Here is a 20,207-nt window from a genome sequence, read left to right on the forward strand (position 1 = left end):
AGAAAGAATATGACCAGAGACCAGATGCTGCTGTTCAATCCATCGCCAAGCCAGAGAGGACAGCATGAAGTGCGCCTGTACTGAAGAGGGACACCAAGCCTCTCCCCTAGCCACCCCCACCCCCAGCCCCCCATCCCCACCAGGGCCACCGGCATCCATCCCTTGGGCCCCGGAGAATTCGTGTGCTAAGTGAGAGGCTACCGCCACCCACCATCCTGGTCTCAGAAAGGAACAGGATGAGGACCAAGAGAGGCCTGGAGGGCAACCCCCGCCGCCCCCGACAGACAGACAGACACACACACACACACACACACACACACACACACACACACCCTGTTCCCTGTTCTGGCCTCTGGGCAGCTTGGGTGTCAGTCAGGCGCCAGGCCCAGCTCCCCACTCCTTGGCCTCACAATCCCGGCCTTTGTCCAGCCGGCCCCGGGCCTGGCTGGCTCTGTACCGGCCCAAGGGCCTCTGGAAACCAGAGCAGCTGGAGCCCCACCAAGTATTTTTCCAGGCTGGGCCAGGGGCCCCCAAGAGACAGAGAAGGATGCAAAGGGGGCGGTGTTCATTCATCCGTTTGTTCATTCATTCCTTCCTTGGACAAATATTTATTAGGTGCCCACTTTGTGGCAGGCACTGCACTAGGTGCAGGGGATTCAGCGGTGGGCCCGACCCAGGCCCATACCCTCACCCATCTTATTTTCTAGATGCACATATACGCCAGCAAAACTCCTCTTTCCCAGTGTGGGCGCTGGGCTGGGAGAATGGGGCAGGAGAGGAGTGTGTGGGGTGGGGGTGAGGTGGGGGATGGGAAAAGTGAGGGGGCTACTGACTAAGGCCTATCTACCCCAGGCCTCTGCACCTCCAAGAGGGCTGAGGTTGGAGGAGGGGTCACTCAGGGCTCCACCCACACGCTGCTGTTGGTCACTCGGGCCCCGAACCAGCCCTTCCAGTAGACGGAGTCCTGACCCCCATGTTCGAAGCGGACAAAGCGGACACCGGGCCCATAGTCGGTGAAGGTGTGGGAGATCTGGGGGGTGGAGGTAGGAGGGTCCGGTTAGGGCCCTGACGCCTCCCCCAGCCACCCCACCCCAGCGCACTTTCCCAACCCCTGGCCCGCCCCCATTCTGGGTGTCTCAGCCAGGGTCCCTCACCCACACCTCTCCGCCAAGTCTGCCTTACTCTGGCCACGCGTGCCATGGGCGGGGTTTCCATGAGCCCCGCCCTTCGCTCCCAGGCCCCGCCCCGCCCCCCGGAGCCTCCAGGCTCACCTGGATCCAGCCATCGTCGCTGTCTGGGGGCACCGCCACCTGCCCGCTGCTGAACTCGGCCAGCACGTCCTCGTGCTCCGACAGCAGCTTCACCGTGATCTCGTACAGGCAGCCTGCGTCCCTGCGGCCCGAGTACCTGCCCCGAGGGACAGAGCGAGGGCCGGGGGAACCCTGCTGAGCCGGTACTGCGGGGGCCGTGCCTGCTACCGAAGTTCTCATTTCCGCCCAACCCCAACGGCCCGTACTACTAAGGTCCCCGTCTTACAGATAAGGAAGCTGAGGCCAGAGAGAGCGTGGACTCGCCCAAGGTCCAAACCCCAGGACTACACCCCAGGTCAGCCAGACTCACCCCCGGGGCTAAAGCCAGCCCACAGTGACAAGTTTTGTTTTTTTAATTGCCCACCTTTGAAAGTCAGGAGAGGTGGGTTTCCACCTTCTCCCGAAAACCCCGTGGCCCATGTGGCCACAACCAGTAGAGTTGGGAGGCCCCGGCCCCTGGGGCAGGGCAGCGGCTCCAGGTTGCCCCCCCCCCACACACACACACACCCCTGCTCCCTCCCTCACCCCTCCCCCTTCCCCTCCCTACCGTCCCGGCCCCACCCCCAAGGCCGCTCACCAGTCCTTCACCACGATGGCCGGCTGAGCGGTGTCCAGCAGCTCCTCCCAGTAGCCCTCAGCCTGCAGGTCAACGACCTGCGCTTTGCGACACCACCTGGGGAACTGGAGTTAGGAGGGAGTGGAGACCCCTCCCCCCACCCCCCACCCCTGTGCCCTCCATCCCCCTTCTCCTTACTCAAAGGAGGAGGCGAAGTACTTCTTGACGCTCTCGTCGTGGATGAATTCCACCCCACAGTCTCCGGGCAGGTCCTCCACCCTCCAGCCGTCCCCTCCGTGCTCCACGTCGCACCAGCCCTCCAGGTCCTCTGTAAGAGCACGACAGCCCCACCCTGGTCACCCACTCCCTGCTGAGAGTGTGGCCGGGCTGGTTCCCGCGCCATCGGTTGCGGGGCAGGGGAACGTGGTCCTTTAACGGGGGGGGGGGGGGGGGGGGGAGGCAGGTGATGCGAGGGGTTGGAACGGGAGGAATTTCCTGTTCGTCCCCAGATTCTCTCTCCCTCCTGGGAGGGTCCTCCGCGGGGCCCGTCTTGCCTCAGATCGTGAGGGTGGAAGGACCTGGAAAAGGGACCCCCAGAGAGCAGGCGGCCCCAGGGCCCAAACAGGATTCTTGTGGAGGCTGCCCCGCGGGGCGTCGTGCCGGGGCTTTATCCCATTTAGCGCTCCAAGCAGGCTGGCGTTGCTCCAGCCCCTTTTGCAGCAGGGAAAACTGAGCTCCCCGGGGCCCCTCACCTGCCCCGCACGGGTTGCGCAGAAGGTTGCGCCGCCGCTTGCTCAGGAAGTAAAACTGCTGCCAGTGGTCGCGCTCGTCCTCGGCGCCGCCCTCGGGCACCAGCCCCTCCTGCTGACACTTGAGCAGCCAGAGGGGGGCGCCGTCCACCAGCTCCTTCCAGCGCAGGCACACCAGGCGGCAGGCCTGCACCAGCTCGGCGGCCGGCAGCTCGGCCAGCACGCGCAGCAGCAGCGGCTCGGGCAGCTCCTCCAGGTACGCCGCCGCCTCCTCCTCCTCCTCCTCCTGGGGCCGCTCCTCCCCGGCGCTCGCCTCCTCCGCGCCGGCTTCCTCCTGCTGCCCCTCCGGGCTCACCTCCTCCGGCTGGCCCAAGCTCTCTGCAGGCGGGGGAGGGGAGGGGGGGGGCGGGGGCTGTGACTCTGCTCAGAATATCCCCCTCCAAGCTTCAGAACCGCGACGTGTCGGGTATCTGCCCCTCACCCACCCCCGGACGATCCGAAACCGAGGCCCGGGGCTCTGTGGCCAGAGACCGGCGCCCAGTGGAGGAGACCCCAGGGGGCTAGGGCCACAGACCAGCGCCCAGTCGGAAGAGTTTCCTGGCAGGGCCAGTAAACCCGAGCGGTTAACAGCAACTGATAATCTGATTGTAAAGGCACCCATCTAATTGCACAAACTTGACTTCATCCACTCCTTTATCCTTACAACCGCGCCCTGAGATCCCTGCCTCCCCTCACCTCCTCTGGGGACGGCTCCCGGACTTCCCACCATGAAATCTTCCAGCCGTGGAGTTCCTGTCCCTCCTAGCGCTTGTCTTAGGGTGTGTTGGTTTGTAAACACCTTCCTCAGGACTAGAGTGAGTGCAAGAAGGCAGGAACTGGGTCTGGGACACTCACTGCTTCACCCCAGTGCCTGGCGTCTCGATCCCTCCCTGGCACACTGTCAGCAGCTAATGTTTACTGGGCATTTAGCAAGAGCGAGACATTGTCCTCAGCGTTTTTATTTATTCTAAATCCTTGCAGCATCTCTCTGAGGTTGCTCCTCCTGCTGTCGCTATGTCATTGATAAAGAAACTGAGGCAATAGTGAGGTGAAACCACTCAGGATCACACAGCAAATGAGTGGTTGAAGCCTGGGTTCAAATCCAGGCTCAAAAAAAAAAAAAAATGCCCTCAATAAAATAGTTTGTTGACTTTGGAGGCACCGTACGACTTTGATTTTGACTCGCCAAAGGTTATGCTGCTAGTATTAGGACAGGGACATGGGGATCTGAGGCCTGAAGGGAAAGAAGAACAGGGATCCTAATCCCCTGCTGGCCACAGCAGTATGACGTGGGGGCTCATTAAAAGAGTGCAGGTAGGGGCGCCTGGGTGGCCCAGTCGATGGAGTGCCCAACTCTTGGTTTCAGCTCAAGTCATGATCCTGGGGTCCTGGGATAGAGCCCCACCCCAGGCTCTGCACGCAGCATGGAGCCTGCTTGGGATTCATATTCTCTCTCTCTCTCTCTCTCTCTCTCTCTCCCTCCCTCCCTCCCTCCCTCCCTCCCTCTCTCTCTCTTTCCCTCTGCCCCTCTCCCCTGCTGGGGCTCTTTCTCTCTCTCTCTCTCAAATAAAATAGAGAGCAGGTATATCAAACAGGGAGATGTAACAAGTGCTCAAGAAAGGAAGGTCTTTTCACTCCCTCATCCTATCCCTGGACCTCAGTTTCCTCATCTATAAAATGGGAGTAATCATTGTGCCAGGCCATTCGAACAGTGCTGATGTTCCAATCCCCTGGGGAGGGGGCAAGAGCATTCTAAAGTGTAAGGAGGTGGACAGACGTCAGGAGCTGCAAGCTGGACTATCTCCTGGAACCCAGCCGGCCTCAGCTGGGCCATCAAAACCTTGAGTAAGCAGATACTGAGTGCACAGTATCTCTGGAGGAGGAAGACACAGTGGTGAGGGGCTGGGACCACTCTGGGTGATGGGGGCGGGGGGGTGGGGGAGACTAGTGCTCTCAGATCTAGGATGGGGGGTTCCTAAGGGCTAGAGCCTGGAAAGCCCAGGCAGTGGTAGAAACAGGCTGAACAGGGGGTGGGGGGAGAACAGGCAGGGCCTAGACCCAAGTCTGGGTCTTGCCAGGACCCCAGCCTGCCAGGCTTTACAACCCCTCCTCACATGTAGCATATTCTCCCCCATCCCACAGTCAGGCCCTTGAGAGCTGAACCAGGGTTTACCTCTTCTTCAGAGCCCAGAGCACACAGTCAGTCCTCCGCAAATCTTATTTAGTGAATCTTACTGAGCACAATGCTTTCCTTCATTATTAGCTGCATTGGGGGGGGGGGGGCACATCTTTATGATGCGGGGGTTTACCCTTTCTTTTTTGCAGAGAGGAAACTGAGGCCCAGTTTCCTAGCTTCTCCCAAGTCACACGAAAGAACAATGGGCAGACAGAAAGGAAAATGCCAGGCCCTGAAGCTGCATCACCTGCCTGTTCTGCTGCCCACAGCTCTCTGGGGAGCCAGCCCCAGTGTCCTCACCTCTCCAGCCCTCCCCCTGCCCTGCCCTGGCCCTGGTGGACACCTGATGCTTCCCCGAAAGGTGCACCTTGCCCAGTCCCCTCTTCTGGCCCCAGGCTTGGCACTCCAGGCCCCAGATCTAATTACAGCCCCCCCCCCAACCCCTTTCCAGTACACACAACTCCCCACATTGTTGCTGTCGGAAAGTTATCTGGCCCCTAGAAGCTGCCTACCAGGCTGATTCACTCACCTGCACTGGGCCCTGGAGTCCAGGGAATAGCTGAGCCCTGGGAAAAAGCAGGAGCCCATTCTGGGGCCCTACAGAGGGCGTGGCAAGGGGGTCACGGATTGGGAGCAGGGGCTGAAGGAGCTGGGAGTGTCAGGGCTGGGGAGAGAGGGGCTTGGTTACCGGAGCGTGCATCAGTGTTTCCTGTTGACTCCTCCAGGAAGGCCCACTCTCAGATGGGCCTGCTGGGACCGGGGTGGGGAAATCTGCAGGCAGGTTTTGTTCCCACCCTGACTCAGCAGGCAACCCCTACAGGCCCAGCAGGGAATTCGAGGGATGGGGAGAGGGGGGTCTTTGGTGCCAGGCAAGATGACTGGGCAGTCTCAGAAGGCTCTGAGCTGTGCCCCAACTCTCCCTCACCGCTGGCCTGATCCCCACTGGGCAACCGGCCACCCAGTTGAAGAGCAGCCCCTCCAGACAAGGGAGCCAAGGAGGAAGGCAGGGATGGGGTGAGGAGAAGCTGGTAACCCCAAGAAAGCCGTAGGGTACACGCAGTTCAAGGGCCAGAGCTGGCAAATGAAAGAAGTTGATGGGGGGGGGGGGGGGGAGCTTGCAGCCTCTGGCGTCCCAGATGTGTCCCAGACCCGGACCCAACAGACCCTCAGGAAGCTGAGAGGCGAGAATGTGGGATTACCCCTACACTATCCCCCCCCCCCCCCCCCCCCCGGTAAATAGGACCCAGGAGTCCTCCCTCCCTGCCTGTCACCTCTGGAGGCCTCCAGCCACAGGGCTGTGCTCTTTTAAAACTGTTTCAAGGGCTTTGCGTGGGTTAAAGTTTGCCGCGCTCGGTCTCCGGGACCCCCTCGCTTTCTGATGCCCCCTCTCCGTAGCATTCGCTCGCCCGCCTGCTTCGGTCTCCCCTCCCGGGCCGAGCGAGTGGATCCGGGTGGCAGCGGCTACCTGGTTCACCGTCTCCGTCCATCGCTGCGAAGGGCGGTCTGGAGAGGAGGAGGAGCCGGAGAGCTGCGGGGCTGCGGGGCTGCCCGAGTCCCGCGGCGGCGAGTCCAGGCGCTGCCCGCGTCTAGGTCGGGTCCCGGCTGGCGGCGCCTCTTAAAGGCCCCCGCCTCCGCCCCCGCCCCGCCTTTGGCCCGGAGCCGGGACGCCCCGCAGTCTGGAGCGGTCGGCCCCAGGCCTGAGGCTACCGGTTCCAGGCGGACCCAGGAGGCAGGGAAAGGTCGGGAGTCGGGTTTTTTAATGGGAATGGGGATCCGATTTGGGGTGTCTCCCAGCTCCCTCCAGGGGTGGCTGCTGGGAGGAGGAGGCGAGGGGGCACCGCGAGTCTGGGTCATGCGGAGGGTGCGGGGCGCGCCGCCCTGGAGGAGCAAGGAGGACGGAGGCCCCTCCCGGCGCCCCACTCCAGGTAATTTTCCTACGTAGCGGTGGGGGGCGCGGCGCGGGGCGGGCCAAGGGGGCGGGGCCGGGGCGGGGCCTGGCTGGCCGGGGCGGGGCCGTACGCGCTTGCTACAGCCAGCAGAGGTCCGCTCAGCCCCGCGGCCCAGCGGGATCCGGCAGCGGCGGCTAAGCGAAGGTGACCCGGCGGGAGTGGGCGCGGGGAGCGCCGCGGCGGGGGTGCGGGCCGTCCGGGGCTGGGGGCCGGAGAGCGGGCGGGCGAGCAGGGCGATTTCCGGCCTCGCGGCAGTGCGCAGAGGGCGGCCCGGCGCGGACAAGGCCCAGGCCTCGGGGGCTGCGCGGCGCGGGCTCGAGCAGCGGCGCAAGAGGGAACCGGGGCCGGGGTCGCTTATCGATGCTCAGGGGTCCAAACCCCAGCTTTGGATTGGGGCAGTTTAAAGCCACAACGCAGGGTGGGAAGCGCGCGCGCCGGGGGTCGTGGGGCTGAAAGCCCAGCCGAGAGGATGGAGATGGGAGCGTTGGAAAGGCCTTTCTTTCCCCATCGCCCACCCCCTCTCCAGTCCCAGCTAGGGGGATCATTTACTCTGCGGCCTTGAGAAAGTCGCTTGAGCTCTTTAGACCTCCGTCAGACACCAGGATAATTATCCCCCCTGCCCCCAATCTCTCTCCCTCCTCCGTTGGAGGACTTGCTGGAGTGCTCTGCGGGGCTGCGCATTGTTATTTACACTGTAAAGACTTGCTTATTGGAAAAGGCCGGCTCTAGAATCAGAAGACTCTTTCCCTCCTCTGTCTATATGACCTTGGGCAGGTACTGGCACCCCTCTGGGACTCCTTAGCGTCTTTTAGAGGCTGTCGGGTGGTGGCAGTAAAATCAGTTACCATTTATTGAGCATCTGTTGTGTCACGGCATTTGAACCCATTTTAGTACAGTTCCTGGTCCCATTTTTCAGAGGAGGAAACTGAGGCTCGGAGACGCTCGGTGAATTTCCCGAGACGGCAAATGGCAGAGCTGGGATGGGAACCTCCACCACCATGGGGTGTTGCAAATATTCTGTTCTGGGGGAAGGGGTCGGCTTTGAAGGGTAGCTTCTCAATAACCACAGGGGGTTGTCCAGAAGCCACAAGCCATGGCCGTGGGGAACATCAATGAGCTCCCTGAGAACATCCTGCTGGAGCTGTTCACGCACGTGCCCGCCCGCCAGCTGCTCCTGCGCTGTCGCCTGGTCTGCAGCCTCTGGCGAGACCTCATCGACCTGGTGACCCTCTGGAAGCGCAAGTGCCTGCGTGAGGGCTTCATCACCGAGGACTGGGACCAGCCTGTGGCCGACTGGAAGATCTTCTACTTCCTACGCAGCCTCCACAGGAATCTCCTACACAATCCATGTGCTGAAGGTGGGATGTAGGGTGGGTCTGGCCTGCCCCCAACACACACACACACACACACACACACACACACACACACACACACACGGCTGTGACAGCAGCTGACTTTCATTACGCATTTACTATGAACCAGGCACTTTGGATGGCTTAACTCCTTAATCCTCCCAAAATAATCCCAAGAGGTAGGTGCTGTTAATGCTCGCATTTTTCAGATGGGCAAACTGAGGCCAAGAGTGGCATTTTGCATTCCACTCTTAAGATTATTTCCCCAGTGAGGGACTGTTGACCAGTCAGGACTACTTGTGCCCAAGACACAAGACCAGGAAATCAGAGCCATAATTTGTTGGCCTGGATCCCAGACTCCAGGGCTAGGCGTACTAGGACTGCCCCAGAGTGCAAAGGGGACTTTATTCATGGGAGGATGAGAGATCCACTCTTCTTTCCAGCATATCACAACAACAGGTAAAACAAAATTTCTACATCACCTAGAGCTCTCTTTTTCTCTTACTGCATTGTAACTCATTGGCCAGGCACTGGGATGGGATGGGATGGGAACCTCATTTTCTAGTATATGACCAAATTCTGGAGCAAAATGACAATGAAATAACTCCAAGCTGTCCAGAGCTTTCAGATGCCTGCCTCACTTAACTCCCCAGTGGCCATGACCATGGACCTTGGCACTCTATGGTCCATTAGCCACACCTGGCCCAGGAGCTGAAACTAGCTTTTGTGATTTTAAATGGTTATATATCAAAAAAATAAAAATAAAGAGTAATAGAGATAGTATGTAGCCCACAAAACCTAAACTCTTTTGGCCCTTGGCAGAAAAAGTTTGCCAGCTCTTGTTCTTAACTCCAGTTTACAGAGGACAAAACCAAGCCTCAGAGAGGGAAAGCAACGTATCTAGGGTCACACAGCCTCATACTGGTAGAGCTGGGACTAGCTCCAGATCTGGCTGGCTCTGGCATCAGAGCGTTCTCCATCACAGAAGGGATCTGGTCACTCCCATGGTCGCATGTCTTGGGAATCCCAGTGGCAATCACTTGCCATGGTGCCTGGCACACAGGAAGCACCTAATACAAGACAGCTACTATTGGGGCGCCTGGGTGGCTCAGTTGGTTAAGCGTCCAACTTCGGCTCAGGTCATGATCTCACAGTTGGTGGGTTCGAGCCCCACATCGGGCTCTGTGCTGACAGCTCGGAACATGGAGCCTGCTTCAGATGCTGTGTCTCCCCCTCTCTCTTCCCCTTCCCCACTCCTGCTCTATTTCTGTCTCAAAAATAAATAAACATTAAAAAGAAATTTTTTAAGTAAAAAAAAAAAGACAGCTACTATTGATCAACAGCATCCCACAGCGTGAGGCTTGAGGGTAGCTGCAGAGATCCAGGGAGCAGATCCAGGAGGAAGGGGCACTTGTGAGAAAGGGACCACTGAGGGGCTTCCCTATGACATGAGTTCTGCTTTCTGGCCAGAGGGCTTTGAATTCTGGAGCCTGGATGTGAATGGAGGTGATGAGTGGAAGGTGGAGAACCTCTCTGGAGACCAGAGGAAGGAATTCCCCAATGATCAGGTCAAGAAATACTTCGTGACTTCTTATTAGTAAGATCTGAGGCTGGGGAAGTCTTGGGGTGGGGGGAAGCCCAAGCCACTTCACCCAGGGATCTCCTGCCCCTGAGAGGGGCAGCCCTAACCCCCCAGTGCCCTAGTGCTGAGCCCCAGCCCCTCCCACCCCTCCGCCCGCCCTCCCCAGCACCTGCCTCAAGTCCCAGGTGGTGGACCTCAAGGCCGAAGGGTATTGGGAGGAGCTGATGGACACCACACGGCCGGACATCGAGGTCAAGGACTGGTGAGTGCCTGGGGCGAGGGCCTGGGGGAGGGGGGCCTGCCACTCAGGCGCCCCGCCCCCACCCTGCCCCCCATCTCCAAGGCCCTGATGGGCCCTCCCTCTGCATGCAGGTTCGCAGCCAGGCCAGACTGCGGGTCCAAGTACCAGCTGTGTGTTCAGCTCCTGTCGTCAGCACATGCGCCGCTGGGGACCTTCCAGCCAGACCCGGCAACAATCCAGCAGAAGAGCGATGCCAAGTGGAGGGAGGTATGTGAACTGGGAAGAGGGCAGGTGGCATATTGCCCAAGGCTGAGACTGCAGTCAAACGGGCCTGGGTTCAGATCCCAGCTCTGCTGCTTCTCACCTGGGCACCAGCTGCTCGAGCTCGAAAAGACATCAGCGAAATGATGCTGGTAAAGCCATGTTCAAAAAGGTTGGCGGGTTCTAGTTACTAATATCGGTTATTCCTACTATTTAGACCAGGGGGCAGCAGACACAAATATTTTAGGCTTCGCAGACGTTGCTGTCTCTATCACCTCTACTCAACCCTTCAGCTGGGCCATTGCGTTGTGAAAGCAGCTATATAGACATGGCTGTGTGCCAGTAAACCTTCATTTACAAAAACAGGCAGTGGGCCCCTAGGCCATAGTTTGCCAATTGAGACCAGTGCTGTCCAGGAGAAATGGTCTATGTAACCAATAGCCACATGTGACTATCGAACACTTAATAAGAGCTAGTCCCTAGTGTGACTGAGGAATTACATTTTTAATCTTCTCTAGTTTTGATTAATTTTAACTGAAATAGCCATGCGTGCGCAGTGATGACCGTATCGGACCTCTTTCACTTTCCTTCAGTTCCTCTGAGCTGCGCTTAGGCAATCCTGTGGAGTGGACGGACCCAGGAGGACTCTGCTCCATTTTACGGATGAGGAAACTGAGGCAGAGAGGGGAAGGGGTCTGCCCAAAATCACAGAGTAGGACTAGAACTCAGTTCTGCTGACTGCTGGGCCAGCAGGAAGACCTTGGCCCCTGACCTCTCTCCCTCCACCTGCCGCCAGGTCTCTCACACGTTCTCCAACTACCCACCCGGCGTCCGCTACATCTGGTTTCAGCACGGCGGCGTGGACACTCACTACTGGGCCGGCTGGTACGGCCCGAGGGTCACCAACAGCAGCATCACCATCGGGCCCCCACTGCCTTGACGCCCCCCAAGCCCTGATCCGCCAAACCCCGACTGGTAAACTGCTCTCAGAGAAGGGCTGGGTTAGGGAAGGGGAGGGGGGCCGGGCTCCCCCAGACCTCCTGGTTCATCCTTGCCCCTCAGTTGCCTATTTTGTGGAGGCTCACACGCCATGGGGGCCAGCGTTCTGCCCCAGGTCTCAGCCTGAGTGATGGCAGGGGAGGCCTGCGTGGGCTCCTTTAAGAGATGGGGCCCCTGAGGTTGGGGAGGTACAGGATGTTCTCCCAGGTTCCTCCGAGAGTGGTCTCCAAGCTCAGATGCCAAATCTCCTACCTTCCCCTCCTGGGCCCTTTCTCCCTGTCTACACTGGGGGCCCTCAGAGCAAGGACAGTCAAGACATCTGGCAAGCCTGTGCCTGGCCTAGATCGTGCAGATGCTGGGAGGTGACCACATAGCTCAGGCAGATCTGGGAGCAGAAGAGGAGCTGTGCTGGCCTGTCTTCTGCCCCTCCCAAGCTCTTTGCTCTGCCCGCCAAGCTCAGACCTGGCCTGAGATGGGCAGGCCCAAGATGGGTTGGGGTCCAGGCCAGGTCTGGACTGACCTCATTATCAATGAAGCCCGAGAAGTCAGAAGTCAGATGGGTATCAGGTGGAGGCAGGATCTCCAGAAGACCCCTGGAGTCCTATGCATGGTAACCCAGGGCAGGTGGGGGGCAGGATTAGACCCTGATTCTAAGAGCCAGGATGTGTAAGCCCTGGATGAGATGAGTGGGAGGTTTTCAAGGACCACCCGTCCACCTCCATGCCCAGATCACCTTCCCTGTGGCTTGGAAAACATCCCAAGCCCCTATCCCACCCCTGGAACTGCCGTTCCCAGAACACCCCCCCACCCCGCCTGCCCAACCTCACTCCTGCCTCTCCCTCCTGCTGGAAGGACAGCTGTGCTGTGATTCTGCTCCTGCTGCATGCAGCTAAATAAAAGGTGTTCCCAGCCCAACCTGTGCCCTGTGGTTTCTGAGGGGGAAAGACAAGTTTCATGGGAAGCCCTGCCCTGGGGGGTGGGGGGGGAATATCTGGGTAGCCCTTGTATGCATCTCATTGCAGGCACCAGTTACCGCTTACTTACTTTGCCGAGAGTTTTACTGACATTAGATGAAGCCCCAGCATTTAGAATGGTATGCGGCACACAGTTGGTGCTTAATGTACTGTTTATCTCAGTAGCAAACTAGATTAGAGCCTCAGCCTTGGCAGGGACACCACTCACTAGCAGTATGGTAAACTAGTTAGTAAAAGACACCTTTGGGGGAGATGCAGCCCTGACGAGTTAACAAGATGGCCTGGGCCAGGCACCCTGGCGCAGTGCACAGCCTGCACAACGCTTTGTGGTTGCCTTAAGTAGGTGCTTGATAATTATTTGTTGAAGAAAGGAATTAATAAATTTAATCCCGACAAAAACGCAGGGAGGTTTTTCCTTTTGAGTAAATTGAGGCCTACGCGAAGCCAGTCCCTAGTGAAGGTGAAAGCCAAGCTCCAGCCCAGAGTTCCAGCAATCACCCTCTGGGGCGAGCCCCACCTCCCTCTATACCGGAAGGAACGGGTGAAGAGGGCTCAGGGTGACCCGCGCACAGGTGGACGCTCGGTTAGGAGAAAGCTCGGACTTCCCTGAGGGAGGAGAAAGCAAAGGGAAGACGTGGGATCCGGCTGCCGAGCCGCCCACCACCTGGAGGAGAAGACAGCTTAAGGCTACGAGGTCCGGAGGGTCGGTAGCGCTGCGGAGGCACCGACGACCTCAGGATTGATTCCCTTCCCTTGGCTGCGGAAGGAGCGGGCGTCTGACGGGAGGCGTGGGGCGGGGCGAGGCGGTGGGCGCGGCCCCGGGACCCGAGGGGGGCGGTCCGAGCGCGGCGCGTGACGCGAGGGCGGGGCGGGGCGAGAGCTGACGGCGCAGCGGAGGGCGAAGGGTCCAGGCAGACCCGGAGCTCAGGTCCGGCGGGGCGTCCCGCCCCGCGTCCAGGTCGCAGTCCAGCCCGGGGGACGGGCGTGGGACAGGCGCGGGTAGGGCTTGGGTGTCCGGAACCCCCCGGAGTAGGGGGGGGAGAGGAGGAAGGGAAGGGAGGGGCTGGGGGGCGGGGCATTAACTGAGCCGGCGACGCAGTCTCGAGCGGGCGGGGACTCTGGGGACCGCGGGGCGGGGGTCGGGGCGGCGCGAGGCGGAGGGGCAGCGCGGGGCACTGTCGCCCAGGTCTGGTCTCGAGCCGGGCCGGATCCCGCGCCGCCCGGTCCTGGCTCCGGCTCCGGGCCGTGCCGCCTGGGAGCGACACCCTGCCCGGGGCCGATCTGGGACCTCCCGGCAGTACCATGCCGGCGGGGCCCGGGACCGGCCCCAAACTTTCCCAAGCCTCAGCTTCTGCTTTCGAGAAGTTGGCATGCTAACAGTACCTGGAGGGGGTGTTAAGAAGGTCGCGACTCGGGCTGGGGACGTGAGCAGCACAGGGTGCCCCGGGGTGGCTTTGCCTCCTGCCCCAGTCAGGCCTCGCTGGAGACCCTTGAAGTATAGAAACTAAGGGAGCGGGTGCGGGTGATAACGTTCAACCGAGCCAGAGACCAGACTCTGGACGCCTGGGTGAGGAGCTATTCGTACCTAAGTCTCCTCTAACTCCGACCCAGCGACTTTTATTTGGCCTAGACAGTGCCTTTAGAAGTTGCCAACATTTAAAAATTGACAGGTTTCGTATCTTCAAAATTGTTTAGAGTTGCTTCTGAAAAATCGGAAGACTTAGCCACACGCAGTTTTTCCCATCCTAGCATTATTGTGCAAGGTACAAGTACTTTTTCTATTGTTCTCTGCCCTGCTGAAAGCTCCTCTCTGGGCAGGAACTAGATTATGCGCCCACCTCATTTTTGCTGGGATGGTAGCTTTGGGAAGACTGTAGGCTGCTATGGAAAATGAGAAATCTCAGAAATTCTGGGGGTGGGAGAATAGTTCCTCCTTCTCCCACCTGTAATCAGATGAGGCCCATCTGAGTGACAGTGGCTGGCCTTCTCTCCCCTCCTAGGGGATCTCCTTAGACATCTGGATAACCAGGCAAGATTCAGGCCAGGGTGACACTGTAAATTTTCCAGAACCTTGTGCAATTCAGGTGTAGAGGGTGGAAGGTGTTCTTGGGGGCGAGTAACTACAGCTGCTGGAGTGTTTTTGCTGTTAACGACAGAAGTGTGAGTAATGGTGCTCTGGAGCACTTCTTTACCTGCCCTATGCTAAGTGCTTTGCTTGTGCTAACTGAGTCCTCCTGGCCCTTCTGAGGTTGGGACAGTTGTTAGCTCCTTTTACAGCTCCCCACGCTAGCCACTGCAGGCCAGGATTCAAACCCAGGCAGGCTTGCTCAGGCTCCCTCAATCTGCTTTGCAGTTTCTGAGCATTTCAAAGTGGGTTCTGGCCTGATGCCCAAACCAGAATGGAGTTGGGGGGGAGTGCTTCTCATTGGGGTGTTTCAGCACATCTGGCTTCCAGGCCAAAGTGAGCAATCTGGGGAGAGGAAGTTGGTTTCTCAGCACTAGCCCCACCGCTTAATGAAGTTGTGACGTGGAATATAAAATCTTTATTACGTCCCCAGACAGATAGTGAATTCCCAGCACCCGAATGACATCACCACAAACTCCTGCAGAGCCCACAGACAACAGCGTGGCCTCGGCAAGGTCTTCCAGGCCAACAGGTCCACCATTACCTTTTTTTTTTTGAGAGAGAGAGAGAGCAGTGGGGCTCACCCAAAGCAGGATTTGTGCTCACCCAAAGTGGGGCTCCAAGTCGTCTGATGCGGGCTCGAACTCACGAACCGTGAGATCATGACCTCGGCGGAAGTCGGATGCTAAGCCAACTGAGCCACCCAGGCGCCCCGTTAGGCAATTATTTTTTAATGGGGGGGGAAGGGCCCCTTTAAAGATTAGCTCCTAAAGTCTCTATTAATGTGTTTACTACACTCTTTTAAAAATGTGCGTAGCATGTGACCACTCCGTATTCTGACAGCCTACTCTGTACTGGAAGGACACTCAAATGTGCCATCTACCCCTCTCGTTTCAAAAGCCCAGGTGGCTCAATCGGTTGAGCTTCTGACTTCGGCTCAGGTCATGATCTCACAGCTCAGCTCAGCTCCTGAGTCCAAGCCCGTGTGGGGCTCTGTGCTGACAGCTCAGAGCCTGGAGCCTGCTTCAGATTCTGTGTCTCCCTCTCTCTCTGACCATCCCCCGTTCACACTCTCTCTCTCAAAAATAAATAAACGTTAAAAAAATTAAAAAAAAAAAAAAAAAAAAAGAGCCCCTGGCTGAGGTCCCTGGGAATCCGAGGGGGTCCACCTGCTTGGTCAGGGCTCATAACCAGTGTTGCCCCCCACAGGCCTGTGTGTGCACCCTACCTCACCCCAGCCATGGCCCCGGTCAGCATCAACGAGCTCCCTGAGAACATCCTGCTGGAGGTGTTCACGCACGTGCCCGCCCGCCAGCTGCTCCTGCGCTGTCGCCTGGTCTGCAGCCTCTGGCGAGACCTCATCGACCTGGTGACCCTCTGGAAGCGCAAGTGCCTGCGTGAGGGCTTCATCACCGAGGACTGGGACCAGCCTGTGGCCGACTGGAAGATCTTCTACTTCCTACGCAGCCTCCACAGGAATCTCCTGCGCAATCCATGTGCCGAAGGTGGGGGGGGGGGGCTGCCCCCAGGCCGGTTCCCTCCCTTTCCCACCACTCAGGAGGCCTTGTTTACCCTCACGATTCCCACACTGTCTGGAACGTTCTCTCACACCCCTCCCACACTCCCCTGATTCCTCTCGTCAGGTCTCAGTTCAGACACCTGCCTGCGCCCCCCCCCCCCCCCCCGCCCCGCATCTATCTCTATCACATCCACTCTGTTCAGTTCCTTGATGACACTTCCGTTACCTATAATTACCTTATTTATCTCTTGGTCATTTTTTTTCCCCCCTCTGCCACAGACTTCAAGGTCCAGACTTCATGGGTCTTGCTTGCCCCTCTCCGCCCAGTGTCTGCAATGATGCCTTCACATAGCAGGTGCTCAGAAAACGTTTGTTGAACGAACAGAGTACACATTCACCGTCCTCTCTTGAGTTCGGTCTAAGCTGCCTAACGTTTCTGGAGGGGCTTCCTCTGCATGAGGCACTGGACTGAGGTCTTCACAAATGTCATTATCCTCCTGTTATCCCTATTACCCAGATGAAGGAAATAAGGATTTCAAGAGGTGACTGCGTAATTTGAGGCCCCTGCGTAGCTCTGAATGTTCTCTTCTGTCTGCCAGTGGTTTTTTCCCTTCATTGAACACCTACCACATCCCAGGCACCAGGCTTCTTGTTGGGGCTACAGCAGCAATCGACTGAGCCGTAGTTTGTACACTTGGAACCCCTTTCACGTCGGTTTTCTCTCTTGACCCTCACGAGGATCCCGAGAGTTGACCAAATATGTAGGTTGGCTCCCTTTTATAGATGGGGAGCGCTAGGCCCATGATGAGTGTCCTACCGGAAGATCCAGAACTGCCCAGTTGCTGGGGCCTGGTCCTGACTGATAAGGGCCCTCGGGCCCCTCTCTGAGGCCCCACAGACAGTGGCCCAGACACCCAATCTCTCTGCCTGCCCCAGATTCCACTCTGAAGCGACCCAGCTGAGCTGCCGGCTCAGCTCAGACAGCTTCCACAGAGCCCGCCTGCAGCCTGTGCTTGGCTCAGCCCCACTGCTGGATTTCTGTGTTGTTCCCCTGGTTCTCTACTGGCGAGCCCCAGGGCACCCAGGGAATAGGTGTGGGCTTCTAGTAGAGGGAGCAAGAGAGCAATTTGGAAAAGCTCCCTTGGTGACTGTTCTGGAAAGCCTTGGTAGAGAAACACTGCTGCTTTTTTAAGGTTCTCTCAGCTCAGTCTGAATGTCTGAACGGGGAGACCGGAACATGCCAGGCCAACCTGGTGGGGATCACGAGTATGGGGTCACCACGTGCCACCAATGCAGAGGACGCCCACCCTCACGGTTATCCCTCCTGCCCTGGGCAGAGGGGGGTCTGAGCTAGCCCAGAAGGTTCCCATGACCTGCCACCAAACCCACAAACCAGTCCTCGGGCCCCCTTGGATCTCAGTTACATAGCTAGGGTGTCAGGGGAAACGTCAGTCAAGTCAGTGGGCCACGTTGGGACAAACTGACATTAGCCATTAAGAACAGAAGTACCAACACAGGCCCTTCATACTTCATGTTTTGAGAACTGAAACTTGGGTATTTCCCAGAGCCCTCCAGCAACAGTGTGAACGAAAGGAAGGAAAGGCTAGTTTAGAATTTCTGGTAATATTCTCTATTTTTCCCAGCTTCATGCTACACGTAGAGCCCGTCAGGGACAAGGTGGGACAGGGAGGGTCCCGGATCAGAGCCCACATGGTGGGGACAGGGGGGAATGTGCTGGAGGAAAGGCACTTTGGAGGGGTGCTCACCTTGAGATGGGAGCTTGAGTAAGCCCAGCCTTATACCTCCCTCCCTCCTGACAGCAGGAGGGAAGGGCCAACTGTACACTTACCCAGGGGAATCTGACCTTGGTCCGTTTCTCCTAGAGGATATGGCTTCCTGGCAGATCGATTCCAACGGCGGAGACCGCTGGAAGGTGGAGAGCCTCCCCGGAGACCATGGGACGGACTTTCCCGACTCCAGAGTCAAGAAGTACTTTGTCACATCTTTTGGGTAAGGGACAAACCACCGAGCCGGCAGTGTCGAGGGGGAAGGGGGTCAGGACACCTTTTGCCAAACCTCAAGCTTCAGCGAGGGCCTCTCTCTGCAGCGGGAGGAAGTGGATGCCTAGAGCAGGAGTCCTCAGCAGCCTGGATTCATGGCAGGGGGCGGGGGGGGGGGGGGTGATTAGGGTAAGTCAGAGGTATCTTCTGGTTTCTACTCTAGGAATACGAGTTCACCAAGGTGCCCTCTTTGGGACCCTTGGACTGGGGTCACATGCCACCGAGGCACAGGTGGGTCAGACCCCTCCCCCCATGTGTTTCTCATAGGCCAGCACCAGCCAGTGGCCGCGGTCCCACAGCAGTCGGGGGACACTGCTGGGTCCTGGCCACGGCCCACACCCGGGAAATGTCCACCTTTCCTTATGCTCCACAGGATGTGCCTCAAGTCCCAGCTGGTGGACCTCAAGGCCGAGGGCTACGGGGAGGAGCTGCTAGACACGTTTCGGCCTGACATCGTGGTTAAGGACTGGTGAGCAGGGCTCAGGCCGCGCTCTGCATCCTCCCCTCTTTCCTTTCTGGGGACACCCATAGGCAGTGCCCAGTCTGTGCCTGGCAGTGTCCTGGGGTCGGGGCTGCCCCCAGAGCCGGCCACCCTGGCCCTGCCGCTCCTGCCGGCGGACCCGGCGCTTGCTCATTCAGCGCTTCTGGGCCCTCCTGCCACCCTGCATCGGCACGTGTTAATTCCAGTTTACAGATGGGGAGACTGAGGCCCACAGATAAAGTGTCACCAAACAAGTACTGAAGCAGCAGAGACACCAGGACGCACCCTCCCCGGACTTTGCTCCACGCCTCCCGCCTATCTGCCTTCCCTCCCCCTTCGCCGTGCACCCCTCAGCTCTTTCCCAGGCTCCTGCTCGGCACCCAGAGCTCTGCAGGACTCTGGCTTGGCCCAAAGCAGCAGGGGCAGGACCCCAATTCCAGCCAGGCCCTAGGCCGCCACTCAAAGCGTCACGGATGGGGCTGGAGGGGCATCCAGAGCTGCAGAGGGGTGGACAGCAGGGCTGAGCAGAGGGTGAGCTCCATACCAGCCCCTGTCACACAGGCCACCCCTTAAATCTCCCACCACATCTCCAGTCTGATCCATGATAACGTACAGGTGACACAGCTCCCGCAGCCCAGGCCTTGATCCGTAAGGACCCTTTTGCTGTGTTAAAGGGACATCAGCAGAGGATACCCAAAAGGGATGCTGCTTTGCTCCACTGCCCCAAGGGCACAGTAGGGCCCAGGGAGCAGTGAAACCAGCGGGGCCTCAGGGGCAGAGCAGGGAAATCCAACTCAGAGCTCCAGTTTATGGGGCTGCCACCTCCCCCACCTCCAGGGCCACCTTCTGTCTTGGGGTGCACAGTCCTGAGCCCCACCCTCCCCCAGGTTTGCCGCCAGAGCAGACTGTGGCTGTACCTACCACATCCGCGTACAGCTCGCCTCAGCCGACTACATCGTCCTGGCCTCCTTCGAGCCCCCGCCCGTGACCATCGATCAATGGAACAATGCCAAGTGGACGGAGGTGAGGCCTCACCTGCTTGCCCTTCACCGCCTGCTTCTCTCAGGGCCACGAGGGCAAAGAAACAAGGGTCAGCCTCAGGGCACAGAAGGCCCCCAGCTCTCCTGCCTGAAGCCCGTGGCGTCCAGCCCAGGGGGCTCTCCCCTGCAGGACCTGGCTCTTTCCTTCCCCTCTGCAGCGGGGTGGTCACCCCATCTCATCCCTTCCCCAATCCTGGCGATCACTTCTTCCTCTCCCCACCCCCCCAGGTCTCCTACACTTTCTCAGATTACCCTCCAGGCGTCCGCCACATCCTCTTCCAGCACGGGGGCAAGGACACCCAGTTCTGGGCAGGCTGGTATGGGCCCCGCGTCACCAACAGCAGCATCGTTATCAGCCCGAAGATGACTAGGAACCTGGCCCCCTGCACAGCTCTGCCTGAGACCACAGAGGGGTAGGAGAAGGTTGTCTGCCTGCCCTCCTTCCCTCACCTCAGAAGGCCCTTCTGACAGCCCGTCATTTGATAGCCATTCATCCGTCCTCTGTCTGGGCCAACTGACTGCCAAAGGTCTCCTCCGGCGGAGCGTGTAGCCGGCAGCGAGGGCCCCTGCCCCTGGAGCTCCTGCCCCAGTTCCAACCTTGGGGAAACCCACCAGTTTGTGGGAGCCCCCAGTCATGTGCTCTGACATTTTCTCACAATAAATGTTTTCCGTAAAACCAGCCTGGGGTTGGGTTTACGGATGGTGGGGGGGTCCCTGGCACTTTGGGAGAGAAGCAGCCCCTCCTCCCAAGTTAATTTGGCTGCTCCTGCCCCTCTCCAGTTAGTGACAGCCCA

At 58.8% G+C, this 20,207-nt stretch overlaps 3 protein-coding genes across 8 annotated transcripts in view; 2 read left to right on the forward strand and 1 right to left on the reverse strand.

The window, feature by feature from the left end:
* Nucleotides 1-588: 588 nt before the first annotated feature.
* Nucleotides 589-20,207, reverse strand: part of FBXO2 (F-box protein 2) — a 113,246-nt gene continuing 93,627 nt past the window's right edge. Inside the window, exons 2-7 of one of the 2 annotated variants that reach the window (XM_053207227.1) lie at nucleotides 6,296-6,395; nucleotides 2,619-2,993; nucleotides 2,065-2,194; nucleotides 1,888-1,983; nucleotides 1,272-1,407; nucleotides 589-1,030 (exon numbers count right to left, since the gene is read on the reverse strand). In XM_053207227.1, the coding sequence (XP_053063202.1) occupies nucleotides 896-1,030; nucleotides 1,272-1,407; nucleotides 1,888-1,983; nucleotides 2,065-2,194; nucleotides 2,619-2,993; nucleotides 6,296-6,317 (894 nt within the window). In that variant the 5' untranslated portion in view covers nucleotides 6,318-6,395 and the 3' untranslated portion in view covers nucleotides 589-895. Of the gene's footprint in view, nucleotides 1,031-1,271; nucleotides 1,408-1,887; nucleotides 1,984-2,064; nucleotides 2,195-2,618; nucleotides 2,994-6,295; nucleotides 6,450-20,207 lie in introns of those variants that run through there. The other variant, XM_027060411.2, reaches the window with a different exon arrangement.
* FBXO44 (F-box protein 44) lies at nucleotides 6,617-12,125 on the forward strand. Of its 4 annotated transcripts, none has more exons than XM_053207245.1 (6): nucleotides 6,617-6,755; nucleotides 7,849-8,137; nucleotides 9,602-9,728; nucleotides 9,880-9,975; nucleotides 10,086-10,221; nucleotides 11,012-12,125. In XM_053207245.1, exons 2-6 carry the CDS (start codon nucleotides 7,873-7,875, stop codon nucleotides 11,153-11,155), a joined length of 768 nt encoding a protein of 255 aa, XP_053063220.1. In that variant the 5' UTR covers nucleotides 6,617-6,755; nucleotides 7,849-7,872; the 3' UTR covers nucleotides 11,156-12,125. The 4 variants fall into 4 exon arrangements, with proteins under 4 accessions (XP_053063220.1, XP_026916214.1, XP_026916215.1 ...); XM_027060413.2 differs by lacking the exon at nucleotides 6,617-6,755 and adding an exon at nucleotides 6,831-6,923; XM_027060414.2 differs by lacking the exon at nucleotides 6,617-6,755 and adding an exon at nucleotides 6,831-6,923 and having other exon boundaries at nucleotides 9,602-9,699.
* On the forward strand, nucleotides 13,034-20,092 carry FBXO6 (F-box protein 6). Of its 2 annotated transcripts, none has more exons than XM_027060412.2 (6): nucleotides 13,034-13,187; nucleotides 15,523-15,818; nucleotides 17,716-17,842; nucleotides 18,266-18,361; nucleotides 19,261-19,396; nucleotides 19,642-20,092. In XM_027060412.2, the coding sequence occupies exons 2-6, from the start codon at nucleotides 15,554-15,556 to the stop codon at nucleotides 19,828-19,830; spliced, it is 813 nt and encodes a 270-aa protein (XP_026916213.1). In that variant the 5' UTR covers nucleotides 13,034-13,187; nucleotides 15,523-15,553; the 3' UTR covers nucleotides 19,831-20,092. The 2 variants fall into 2 exon arrangements, with proteins under 2 accessions (XP_026916213.1, XP_053063208.1); XM_053207233.1 differs by lacking the exon at nucleotides 13,034-13,187 and adding an exon at nucleotides 13,358-14,348.

Source organism: Acinonyx jubatus, chromosome C1, assembly GCF_027475565.1.
Source record: "Acinonyx jubatus isolate Ajub_Pintada_27869175 chromosome C1, VMU_Ajub_asm_v1.0, whole genome shotgun sequence".
In the NCBI taxonomy this organism is placed as follows: domain Eukaryota; kingdom Metazoa; phylum Chordata; class Mammalia; order Carnivora; family Felidae; genus Acinonyx; species Acinonyx jubatus.